At 41.0% G+C, this 13,730-nt stretch overlaps 1 protein-coding gene across 3 annotated transcripts in view; it reads right to left on the bottom strand.

Moving 5' to 3' along the window:
- Nucleotides 1-3,809: 3,809 nt before the first annotated feature.
- The window catches only part of PROX1 (prospero homeobox 1), a 52,668-nt gene continuing 42,747 nt past the window's right edge, over nucleotides 3,810-13,730 (bottom strand). For 2 of the 3 annotated variants that reach the window (XM_062210337.1, XM_062210338.1), the window contains one exon: nucleotides 3,810-9,376. In XM_062210337.1, coding sequence (XP_062066321.1) covers nucleotides 9,188-9,376 — 189 coding nt within the window. In that variant the 3' untranslated portion in view covers nucleotides 3,810-9,187. The remainder of the gene's footprint in view (nucleotides 9,377-13,730) is intronic. The other variant, XM_062210339.1, reaches the window with a different exon arrangement.

Raw genomic sequence — 13,730 nt, 5'->3', positions numbered from 1 at the left:
GAGAGCTCATTTCTTTAGAAGAAGGTTTGATGGAACTTGCTTGTTATTTAATATTCACATGTGGATGGAGATCTGTTTAATCACACGCAGTGAGATCATTGTTGTTTTAAGCAGAGAACCTCCTACTTAAATGAACATTTACTGTGCTGAAATATAAAGATGGAGCGCCTGTTGTTAAAAGAGGTCCAGTCTGATGGCCCCTTAGACAATACCACATTGCTGTAGAGCGTGGAATTAATTAGATAATGTCCAGCATTTCACCAAAGCTTGGCCTTTTTCTTCTGTCCCCAGGAAAATTAACCAGTGTTCAGTAGAGAGGCCGGTGCGTTCTTAAGACTGACCTTGGGGAAACTGAGAAGGGCTCCATGGCATACGCAAGAAACAAGTCCCAGACAGGGAGGGAATAGAAGCCTGGGAGGCAGAAGGGGGTTGGCAGACCAGGTGCAGCCAGGAGTGACGTCACTCAAAGGCCTGGCCTCACGCGTGGTGGAAAGGCCACTGATCACTCATATTTGGATTGACATCAGACCTCATATGGACCCAGTAAACATGTATCCCGCACACCATGTATCATCTCATGCATGAATCACTGGCAAGACAAACACAACTAGTCAGTGATTTCTTAATTTCTTATTTCATTTGCTTGAAAACCAGAGAGCCAGAGATGCCTGCAACAGCCGAGGCTGGGCCCTGCCAAAGCCTGGAGCTGTGGGTGGTGGGACCCCAATAACTTGAGCCAGCACCTGCTGCCTCTCAGGGTGCACATTAGCAGGGAACTGGAAATCAGGAGCAGAGCTGGGACTCTAACCCCCACACTTAGACAAGGGATGTGGGTACTCCAAGTGGCTTGCACCTAGTGACTTCATGTTAACCTGACTAGTTGGCTCATGGCTTTGAACAGAGGGAGGACTGGCGTGGCATAAGAACACCCGGGGCTTAGCAAGGGGCAGAGACCTCAGGGAAGGGACAACAGACAGAGCACAGAGGGAGAAAGATCTAGATTCCACTTGACCATCTTCAAAATTTTACTCTTGTCTTGCCCTGAGATTTAAATTGCATTCCTCTGAGAAGCAAAACTACTCACAAAACTTTGCTTTGTTTTCCTGTAAGAATCCTGTGGTGAAAGTCAGGGGTGGTGGTGACTCTACCAGTGCTAACAATCCTTTAGCCTTTGTAATTCTAATTCTCCTGGGACACTCAAGGGTTAGGGCTGTATTGATTGAAAACAGGTTTTCAGAGTCCTAGCCATGCTCTCTAGGTGATTTTTCCTTTAAATTCAAAAACCAAACTCTAGACGTTTTTTTAATTATTTTTTTATTTTTTTATTTTTAATTTTAATTTTTTTTTTGACAGGCAGAGTGGACAGTGAGAGAGAGAGACAGAGAGAAAGGTCTTCCTTTGCCGTTGGTTCACCCTCCAATGGCCGCCCCGGCTGGCGCGCTGCGGCCGGCACACCGCGCTGATCCGATGGCAGGAGCCAGGTGCTTCTCCTGGTCTCCCATGCGGTACAGGGCCCAAGCACTTGGGCCATCCTCCACTGCACTCCTGGGCCACAGCAGAGAGCTGGCCTGGAAGAGGGGCAACCGGGACAGAATCCGGTGCCCCGACCGGGACTAGAACCCAGTGTGCCGGCGCAGCAAGGCGAAGGATTAGCCTAGTGAGCCGCGGCGCCGGCCAACTTTTTTTTTTTAAAGCATAGTTTGAATCCTCCTCTCCAAACATTATATTTATCAGTAAGGGGTCAGAACACCATTTAATTCTTTAGTAATCTTTCATAACTTTGCTTAATCTATCAGCCATTTTCTGAACATGATATCAGCTGTTTCCCTTTATGTACACTGCTCCTGTATTTTATGTCTTTGGAAGAAACAGGAGTGTTCATGGACCCCAGAATTTGGCAATATATGATAAATAATTTATGTGCTTCTATGACTTTTATTCAGGGGCCTCTATCTCTCACCTCATCATGTGTTAGTAAATTAATTATGAATATGTGCTGATTTTCAGTTGTTACTTTTTAAGAAACACTTGTAAATCATTTATGATTACTTTAATGGAGATGAGATGACTAAAAGCAGCCTTTTCTTTATTATTAGTTTGTGAAGCTTACAGATTCAACTACAAAATGGGCACTGGCACACATCGGGATGTGTGAACAGGGTTTTGGTCAGGTTTCAGATCAGTATTGAGGAGGGCGGTACACATCATGCCAGACCAATGGCATCAGGCAATTTGGAGTCATAAAAGGAAGGGTTTCCAGCTGTATTGTCAACAGGCTTCCTACCAGAAAAATTTCCACCTGCCGGAGACACCTGGCATTCTGGTCACCGCGTGCATGGATGTCCCAGGCTGGACTAAAGCAGGCCAGTAGTAAACGATTACTAGAAGACAAAATAGTGTATTACTGCGGATGCCTTTTTCTTTCCAAGAAGATTGGGTAGAAGGGGGAAGATTCTTTTTCTGCAATCAAAGAATAAATAATTTGGCAGAAAGGGGCGCTGGCATGCTAATTTGGTTAGGAAGATTGGGCTTTAAATTTGTGCTGTTGACATTTTTATGAGCTAAAAGTGGAAAAATGCTGTTATCACTTAATAACATTTTGATATTGCATTGACTCTGGGCACCTTGTTTCAAGAGCATTGAAACAGAAAGTTTTCGTCATTTAGGTATAAAGCAAAAGAAGAAATCTGAGAAATGAAGGCGACTCAGTCCACAATCGTGCACAGACAGAAGGCAGCTGCTGCTGCAGCCCGCAGTGCTAGCAGTCAACTTCAAATAGGCCAATGATTTCTGATAATTCTTCCTGTCCCTGATGCAAAGATAAAGGAGTATCTCAGTCCACTCTCAGGTGCTATACCAAAATACCAGAGGCTGAGGACATTATGAAGAAAAACGCCCTGTTTTAGCTCACAGCTTTGGGGGCCTAAAGTCAAGGCAGGACAGTCCCACCTGTTTGGCCTCTGATGGAAGCCTCATAGTGGATGGTGGATGGCAGCATACTTGTGGGACACATTTAGAAGAGTTCATGTGGCCACCTCGGTTTGCTCTTCTGGTAACAACTTACTCTTGTGGACACTGATCAGAATCCTAAGACAACTGCCTGAATCCCTTCCCAAGCTGCCATCAGTGACCTACTTACCTTGCACTGGACCCCATCCCTGGAAGGTTCCAACACCTCCCACCACCACAGCACTGTGGACCAAGCTTCCAACACATGAACCTTTGGGGGACACTCAAACCATAACCAAACCGAGCAAGGAGACTATTATTTCACTAGGAAATAATAGGAAGGAGATAAGTGAGATTTTCAAAAGCCATTCAAGCAATGTTTAGTGTGAAACATGCTGTCGGGCGTATCTAGAGGAACATTTTAGAAAGGTGTTGCAGTCCAACCAGAGTAGAAACAATACAACTTCTTGATCCCTGTATTTTAAGTTACAGATTAGCCATTCTGTGACTTCTGGGAAGATCTTTTCTGGTGCTTTAGAATTGTTCGATGTTAGCAATTGTTGACTCAGGAGTAAAATATGACTTTGAGTGAAAGCTTTGTTTTTTTTTTTTTTTTTAATGTTTGGGGCTAAATTAAGTTTAAGAAAAAATGTTTCAGAATAAAATTTAGCCAACTGTTACAAGCATCAGAAGTGAAAAGGTCATTTCTCGAAGTTGTACACATTGATGGTAACTTATATAGAACTGTAATTAAAGGAAAAGTCCATACATTCTGTTCCAGTCACAGCTACTCTGCTGTCCTTCGACTGGATATAGGGCCAAAAATTAAATGTCACGCATTAAAAAAAATCAAGCGGCACTGAGCTTGTAATGTATATTTTATTTTGCACAAGCTTGCATATATACTGCACATACATTCAGTTTAAGAGAAGATGGAAGGCACACAAGGCAATTGGACTACTGTATCCTTTAAGTGGTACAAAGCAAAAGGTCAAAGTTTGGAGAGTATACAAAAGCTTAAAACACACAAAGTAAAACCCCTTCCCGCCCTCCCCACAACAACCTTTTTTTTTTCTTGTTCTAAAATTTAGTAGCTGCCAAACTAAATTGTTTACTTTTACTTTAAAATCAATTGTCTACTGCACCTTTTTATTTTCTTTTTAATATGGACAGGGAGTCTCATTTTTTATCATATCAATTAATATTACAGTACATCCTTGGTAATACAAAATTGTACACCTTCATCAAATAAATTAGGATAAATTAAACCAATAAATTATGCAAAGTCTTCAGAACAATAGACAACAACAAAAATCCACAATTGAAATTGCCTCTAGCTAAAAAAAAATCAAAAATTGACTTTATCAGTTCAGTTATTGTACTATATTCAAATCAAAGGGTCTTTATTACAAAAAAAGAGCTTCATAATGCTATTTACAACATATTGCTAAATAATATAAAGGCAGTGTTTTATCACGGTTTATACTATATACATATGAGAAATGGCTGGGACAATATTGGGGGAAGCCACGACCTTTGATTCTCCTAGGTAGTGCTGAGACCAGCCCCAAATACTTGTATTTCTAGTCCTAAATTTGAAGTGATAATATACAATTTTAAAATGCTTTCTCCCCCTCTGTGGAGGAATTGAATATTTAAAAAATACAGAATGTATACATTTTCACAAAAGGCCAGCCTGTCAGCCTTTTCTGCTATGCTTGTGCCTTTTAGGGGGTGTCGGATTTGAGAGGGCTCAGTAGAAAGGACTCCAAGTCCAGATGCTTCCACATTCTGTTATATTCTTGGAAGGAGAATTATAAGAAGATACAAAGGTTAAATACCAGTTTTGATCCCAGCTCTGAAAATGAGCATTTTATAGATGGTTTACAACCAACAGATCTACAGAAAACAAAACTGCATTTCCTTCAACATAACATTTAAGTGCAATACAGGAACTGCTTCCTCATAGAAACCAGTTACATTTTTTTCAGGGGAGCTTTTTGAAAACAATGCTTTCTTGTAATTTGCAAACACAGAGCTTGTACCAGAAGGAAACATTTGTACTATTCACACCAATGAATACTCTATAATATACATGGCAAAGAGATGTTGCACTGTCCTTTCTGGGCACTGCCTCTTCCAGGGGAGTCTGTAAACCATGTCTTCCTTGATGAATTGATGATTGCTTCCGGGGATAGCTTATTTTTAAAGTCCCCAAGTCTTTAGCTCTATGACTTAACATTAACATGTGTGTGTGTGTGTGTGTGGTGTGAAGGGGTGGGGGTTACTTACTAAATGTCTTCATGTACATAGAAAAGAAATTTCATAAATTTACAGAAACTGCATTACCCTTGCCCTTGACATCTGATAAAAGAAACTGTTATCTTTTAAAAGGAGAGAGCAGGATTTTCAAGAATGCTTTCAACTGTCTATACGGTCACTGTAGTGTTCCTAATAAATTCAACAGATGTTGTGAGAATGTAGTTATTTATTGAAATCTCATGTCTTACGTAACAACAGCCATGAGGTTAAATATTTACATTGCTTTATAAAAGTTCCCCTCTTGCTTTAGTGTTTCTGTTTTACTTTTTTGTTGTTGTTGTTGTTTTAAGTGTTTTTTTTTTTGAAATGATATTCACCCACATCCCTAGTACAGTAACAAAGATTCCGCAAACATAAAACACTTGAATTAAATAATACTCGGAGGCACAAAGCAAACGTCAGGATTATGTGGGTGAACATTTACTTCGATAATTACTGCATTCTAACATCTTCCATGTGTTTTACCTTTTAATGTGAAACGTCCTCATTAAACAGCCAGAGATACAGTAAGAATTAAATGTTTGTTGTTGCAAATAGAACATTCTTTTCACAAAACATAACAAATGTCTAAAATAGGTTCTTAAATCTAGATAGGAAAAGGTAAGCTTTCCACTTCACACGCATATATATGTATATTTTTACATGTGTGTATATGTGTGTCTGTGTTTTTATGTTTACACACCTGCACACACATACATAGCACATGGTATGAAATATTGCTTCTATACTACTTTTCATTAGGCTAAGAAAACACAAGATTTGCACCACAGTTACAAAAAATTGGCTTCTACAAGAATTTTCAAAACTCGAATGCTGCTCAAACAATTGAGGAAAAAATAATTTGCGGTATCAAACTGTTCTAAAAAGTCTCTTCTTCAAAAACGTATTCTCCTGCTTTGTTTTAAAAAGACACAAAATATGCATAGCTATCAACATTATGTCAAACAGCCAGAAAAAAAAAAAAGTCTAGTGTTTATTGCAGCTGTAGTAATTGGAAATAAAGTCAAAAACATGAAACCAAAAGCCACAGAAGGCACAAGAACAATTGTACTTGTGGGAAAAAACTGGTATTTTGAAGGATTTTTAAAAATCCTCCCGCTGGTGCTGTTAGGTGTAGGCACAGACTATAACCTCAAGTGTATATGCAAAAAAATAATTCAGGGTTAGCAGAAAATAAGTGGTAATGTGGTATTTCAACATGGACTTTAGACTTTTTTTCCCTATGTAAACTCCCTCGTCCTTCACCCTCCCACCATAGAAAGTTACCTTTCTCCCAAGAAGCCAATTTTCACGTGGTGAGAGTTGGAGCTAAAATTTGAAATCTGGGTGGTTTTTTTTTTGGAACCTGTTAAATAGGCATTTTGAAAGACAGGCTTTGGTCACATTCCAATGCACTGGGAGGCACAAGAATTTGTGACTTGTAAAAGGGGAAAAACCTGATAGCAAAGTGATCGAGCTGTATTTTCAGGACCAAGAGGTAAGTTTGTCCTTATGCTGCAATTTCCACTTTGGAATAATTTCTATGCCTCAGTGAACATTGAGAGGATATTCTCAGTAGGTAAGTGCATCAACATTGAGTTGTGAATGCATACTTCTGCTTAATTTGTCTATCTGAATGAGAAAGGCAGGGGAAAGTAATACTAAAAGTCCAAATAAGTTTGGAATCAATAATGAACTTGCCGCTGATCAAGAAGGGACCTAGCAATCTGTCTACATAGGTGAATACACTACAGCTTGGCCTTTAGCCTTGCAAAGGGCAACAAAAGGTCGATATGAATTACACGAAACAGCAAAGACCCAGTGGTGTGCTGATGTGAACAGTGAATGTCATAGTCTTCCCAAGGAAGCAAGTCAAAAGAGTGAGCAGGATTGCGATTCCCTCCCGACTTTGTGCTGACTGGACTTTTTTTTTTTTTTTTGCATTTTGCTCCAACATAAGGATGATCTAAACTTGTTTTTTTTTTTTTTTTTTTAAGCCAGTCAGAAAATTCCCAAACTGGATCTGTGGCCCCTGTGAAGGAGCCTGGGGCTGGGGTGTGTGTGGCCACAGGGGCAGAGTGCAGCATTTGACACACCAGCCCACATGGCTGTGTGTTCTGTCCACACTGCGAGGGCCTGCTGGACTCCTGGGCAATGTAGGGCAACAGTTTCATTTAAAGTCAGCAGGTTTTAAGGCGTTGTGCTGACAATAATTATGTTCATACATTCCCGTCCATCAGCAGAATTTATAAATGATGTGAAATTACAGCAATCGGGTTAGCTAGTCAGTCACATGGGTCAACTTGCATTCTCCAAAGTCAAATGTAATTTTATAAAAAATTAAGGGAGAATGGTATTTATGTTCTATCTGTTTTAAATACCAGATTTGTTACCATGTCGTTTGAGAAGGTGTATATCAAATTACCTAGGGGTCAAAAGGGACCTGGAAAACACTGTGAGAATGAACAATGAATTCTTACTGCATCTGCACACAAACATCCTTCTAAGAAAACAAGCGTGGATGCCAGACAAATCTTTAAATGCAAGAATCCAACATTGTACATCATTGGAAAAAACTAGGAAAGAAAGGAAAAAGAGGAGAACCATTGAAGAAAGCATAAAATAGCAGCTAGCCTTCTTGTGTGTGCAGAAATTGTGTCTTTTGGGTGAACCCCACACTTTCCTATGCTATTCAGTCTTCTCACATTTTGGTCAATGCTCGCTTCTGGAGTAGAAGAGGCATTAGCAATTGCTTTTCAGTGTTATACCTAAAATGAGGAAACATGGAATTAGACTGTCTGCCACCACTTTGCATACACAGGAGAGTGCAGTGGGATTGCAAATGAGAACAGGGCACTGGCCTAGGAGCTCTTCAGAGGTGAAGACCATATCAGCTAACAGCTATCGATAAATTTCTAGCGTAGGCAGGAAGTTTATGGTCATGTTGGAATTTCCTTTTTCCCTTACTGTAGAAAGATATTTAGAAAATGGTGCTTTAGGGGAAAAAAGTACTATGAAACAGAAATAAGATTTCTTTGAAGTATATAAACACAGTTGAGCAAAGAGCAAGTTTTTAAACTTATTTGCCTTTTAATATCTGATGCAAAATAAATAGTAAGTGATACCAAGTTATAGAGTTTTTTCCTCCAGGAAGAATGATATAAGCTCACTCATTATGAAGAAGAATCTGTGAAATTTAGAGCGGTCACTGGAAAACCACATATGAATTTCCAGTCTCCTCTACAGAGTCAGTTTTGTGCAAAACTGCTTTGCTTCCATAAGAAAATGGTACTAAGTTGGGGTGTCTGCCATTCCTCTTAGGAAAGGCTTGACAGTTAGGGATTTTTTTTCTTTTTTCTTTTGGCATCGTGGGGTACTTTGGAAAAGTGAGCTGCTCATTTGTCACTGGCATGAGCTCTAAATACATAAGAAAAAGCTGCTTACTGAGTTTAAAACCAAACAAAAGATTTAAGTGTATGAAGTGGGTTCATTGAGTTTTTAGACCTCGTTAGCAGTAGAAACAAGAGACACATCACTATCTGTACAGTTGTGCTGTGTCACAGGCTTCCCTCAGCAGACCACCATTCGCAATGAGCCGTCTATTCAGCAGGTGCACCATTAACAGTCGTCCCTCCTTGCTAATATCGACTTTACACATGCCAACATTCCTTTTCCCTGAAAATTAACCCTATTTTAAGTCTCCAAATGTTAAGGGCCTTGGGTAAAAGTAAACTAAAGGCGGAAGGAAAATAACCATCCCCTTACAATGGAAAACAAAAGGAAATGAGAGAAAGGATGATAAGGAAGAATTACCAGCTGATTTCATAACATATCCATGCCTCCCATACACACAGAAATCAAAATCTAGACACATAGAACTCGGACATCCAAAGGGGACTGCTACTATTCATACATTCAGAAAGAGTTGTTGAAATTTCTACTCATGAAGCAGCTCTTGTAGGCAGTTCGGGGATTTGAAAATCTCAGGGACTTCACTATCCAGCTTGCAGATGACCTTGTATATGGCCTTCTTCCAGGAAGGATCAACATCTTTGCCTGCGATAATGGCATTGAAAAACTCCCGTAATGTGATCTGCGCAACTTCCAGGAATCTCTCTGGAACCTGCTGATACAAGGAGACAATGGCATTAATAAAGTTTTCAGTTTCAAGACTACAGTTCTTCAAAGGAAACTGAGCTAAGTTCATTCTTTCAGAAAGGGGCTTACATGGCACCTGCATTTTCTAAAAATGGCCGGCCTCTATTCTCTTATGTAAAGTCGTTATATATAGTAGCATTGTAATGTGGGATGGACAGCTTTGTGGAGTTTTAGAAAGACACTTGTGCAAAGGATACATGCAGACCTATTAAAAAACTAGATTTTCATTGTGAATATTAGGGTAGAAAAAGCGAATGTGACCGTGGGTCTCCTCACTTCATCCCATAGGTGCATTCCAGAAGAAAAGCTCCAAGTAACTTTCCAGAATTTGAATCAGATTTCTTTCTGGTTTCCTTTATGAAAACAAAATGTGTTCTCAGAATAGAATAATGATTAATTGGGCTTCTATATAAACAAAAATCGCACTTGGAATGAATAAAATCTTCTAAAACCTCATTTTCCTGTTTGTATCAAGAGGGTTGTTGACTCAAATGGCAAATGTGCCCTGTGAAGTGCTCTATGTACATAAAGGAGTAAAGTCACAAAGTATCGGCTTTAAAATGAATCCTAAAATATTGCAGCAGACACTACTTAACCCTGACATTAGAATTGCTCCCTACGAGTAATTTACACAGCTGATAATAATAATAAAAGCTAATGTTTATTGAGTGCTTACTATGTATGTGTCAGGCACTGTGTAATGTACTAATTGTGAATGAGGCCATTCAATTCTCCCAACATCTCTATGTAGTGCTTTTATCCTAATTATACAATGAGAAAACTGAGGCCCAGACAGATCAAGGGAATTGTTCAAGGTCATTACATTCCAAGAGAAACATTCCCAAAATATTCTTTTGTAGAATTCCTATTTGTTAAGCCTTTTCTTCCATTGCAACTAATGCACGTGTGTGTGTGTGTGTGTATTTATTCTCTTAATTGTTTATTTAATAGTCTGACCCCTTGGTTAAAGGAATGGAGGAGCTATCAATAGGCTTATTTCATATGTGAAAGTTACTAATAGCTTATCTTTCCCCACACCAACGTAATGGATTCATGGTATGATTTTACCAATTCCTAATTTTCCAAGTATACATTGACACTCAGTTGATTTATTTTATGGGGGACTGTGCATTAGTAATGTTTTATTTTCACATTAAAGCACAAACAGGGGGGAATATAAATGTACTGTGGTCACACACATAGAGCTGTCTACACATGCATAAGACAGGAGAGAGTTTCACCTGAGCTCAGACATGACACCGGAGCAAATGGGAGGCACTGCCATGTCGAACATGTTCAACCCCCTTTCCCCACCTTTACTCAGCTGGTGCAATGGACCTTTTTATAATGACAGTAACTTGTAAACAAAACTGGAACAATCTCCAAATATCCCTGGTTTTCACATTTAAAGCTGGACAAAGGAGCTCATGCCTCCAAATGGCAAGCCAACTGTCCTTTCTAGAGAAATGTAATTCCCAGGAAAAAATAAAAGGGCCCCGATATGGGGCCGATCAGATTCTAGAAAAAGTGAGAATTTTGAGCAGCCCCCTTCTAAAGACATTTACACTGGCCCTGTGTCAGGGCACAGTTCCAATGCTGCCTGCAAAGTCATCCAAAGTGCCACCTCATCCCCCCCTGGATGTGCAAACCACCATCCCCTGCTGAGAATTCATCTGGATGGCCACAGACTTTTGGTGATCCCCCCCCCCCAAATCTCCTGTACATATGCATATACGTGAGGCTTTGTTGGAGGAGAGCTTAGCCCTCACATTCACCTTGCACCTAATAAAACGTCATTATGCAGTCTTTTTGAATACTCTCCCCTCCTCCTCCCAAAGATAATCCCTCACATTTTATCAAATGGCATTACTGAGAGGGGGAATCTGGCTAGAGAACAGTTAGGCAGTGCAACTACCCACTCTAACTACTTGGTTTGGGAGCTGTTAGCCAAATGCTACAGAAACATAATCATACGCATTTATTAAAATAAACATTTCAAGAAGCGTCATTTCACTGGCCATTGGCAACAGAGCCTCAGCGAAAATCTATGCTGCTTGAATACTCAGTGATGTAGCCTGGTGTGCCACGGAGCCTGGAGGGATGAGGAGCACGGGCAGCTGTACCAGAAGTAGCCAGGGAAGGCTGGAAGCTCCGCCCAGCCCCAGGGACCCCACAGGAGGTGGGGAGCCAGGAGCAAAGAGAGGGGACCTTGTCTAGATGGTCAGAGGAGGGCAATGCACCCAGAGTAGCATCGCTGCCAGGGATTTGTCTGACTCCTCTGGAGGCCTTGTGCTGCCCACAGCTCACTCTTCTTGTCGTTCACCATGTGTGTTAATGGTGGTTACTGGCTTGTGTCCTATTTCAGACATTCAGTTCTGGGGGTAGTAATCAGAGGATGTCCTGGAACTTTTTTTTTTTTTTTGTAATTTTGTCATTTAACTTCTCACCTACTTCACATCTCCTTTCAATGATCTTATCTTAAGGTGTCTTTAGAGAAGGAGCTGTAGGTTCTTTTCTGCGCATCCCCCACAGTGCTTTGCAGAGTTATGTTGATAGCTTGTAGCAAGGCTGGGATGTCTGCACCCCCTGTCAACGCTGGTTGAGTCCTGGCTACTCTGCTTCCATTCTAGGTTCCTGCTAATGTTCCTTGGGTGGCAGCAGATGAAAGCCCAAATACTTGGGTCTCTGCCACCCATGCGGGAGGCCCCAGATGGAGTTCCAGGCCCCTGGCTTTGGACTTCCCCAGCCCTGGCTGTTCTGGGCATTTGGAGAGTGAACCAGCGAATGAAAGATTTCTCTTTCTCTCTCTCACTGTGTGTGTGTGTGTGTGTGACTTTGCCTTTCAAATGAAACCTTAAAAAGCAGCAATAAAAGAGAACAGAATTTAAAGAATTGGAATAGGTCTCAGAAATCCTCATTTTATATAGATGAAGATGCAATCCTATAAGATGAAGAAATTGGGAGAGACTCACGTAAAATGTGTTTTTCTATCAAACCATGCTGTCTCCCTTTGAATGCTTTTTCAGCGATTTTGACTCATAGGAGGTATCCAAACCTTGACAAGCTGTCATCAGGAAAAACCAGTGAGGAGCTAGCAACTACAGAATATATGGGAATGGTAGAGAAGATCTCTAGGAGGGACTCTGGTTATGGGTTTAAGTCTGGGAAACAGATGGATTCTTTAGGAACAAATGAAATAGTTTGCTAACTTATTGCTTATTCTGAGGCAGTACTCACACCATGGACTGAGGGTCTCCTTGAGACCCTCTGACACTGAAACCGCAGCAGAAGTTTTTGGTGGCTCCAGGGATGTAGTATTGGGCAATTTCTGATCTCTGAGATGATGACCACAAATTCCATCCACAGGTAGACACGTCACCCACCCAAAAAGGGACCCTCACCACTCTTAGAAAACGTTCTCCAAATCCATTCATGAGAGTCGGGGGTCCCTTTCTGATGCTTGCTTTTAGGAGGGGCATCTTAGAATTCGAGCTTAGGGGCAGGATGATGCCCCCCCCACACACTTTTTTTTTTTTTGCACTTCTTCACACCTAATGGCTTTCCAATCACTAATAAACATCTGCAGAAAATCCCTCAGTGACAAGTAATCCCTTATCTAGGTTTCTTTTAATAGAACCCAGCAATCTGCAGAATGAACCCTAGAGTATGCATCTCCTCAGCATCAGGTGGCAACAGTCAATCAAGGCGCTGGAATGCAAGACAATGCAGGCTGCTGGGGGGGTGGTGGGGGGAGGGAGAAGGCCATGCCTTTGGACATGCCACAGGGAAAAACAAAAGGCTTCCAAAGTCTCTGGCTGCGGCTCCGAGGCTATTGTGGGAGCTGCTGTGCTGAGCATTCTTCAGGAGAGGAGAGTGGAAACTTTGATAAAAAGGCGTCCCAATATAGGAGCCTTACCCCAAATGGTCGTGCCTTCATATTTGGAGGAGAATGTAATTGTGATGAGGTTCTTGAATACACTCATAAATTTGAAGGGGTCTGGCTATCAGCATCGACTGATTTCATGACAATTGTTTGGACTTGAGTCTCCTCCCAGCAAACGAGGGCCTTGCGAGCGTCCATGGAGTGGGGAAAACAGGAGGGTGCTACGAAGGCTGCTACCCTGCTCGCACACACAGTGTGTTGGGTGTGTGTGTGTTTTGCTGTTCCCTTTTTTTTTTTTTTTATCAGAATGAGTGGCAAAGACACATTTTCCCCCTGTCTTCCTCCTCCTCTTCCCAGTTGCTTTACCTTCAAGGATGATTTGTTTTATTAAACTGACTGTCCCTAGCCTCTGCAGTACATAATAAAAGCCTGACATAGC

The sequence above is a fragment of the Lepus europaeus genome, chromosome 14 (assembly GCF_033115175.1).
Source record: "Lepus europaeus isolate LE1 chromosome 14, mLepTim1.pri, whole genome shotgun sequence".
In the NCBI taxonomy this organism is placed as follows: Eukaryota; Metazoa; Chordata; class Mammalia; order Lagomorpha; family Leporidae; genus Lepus; species Lepus europaeus.
This window is presented reverse-complemented; position numbering and strand designations above follow the sequence as displayed.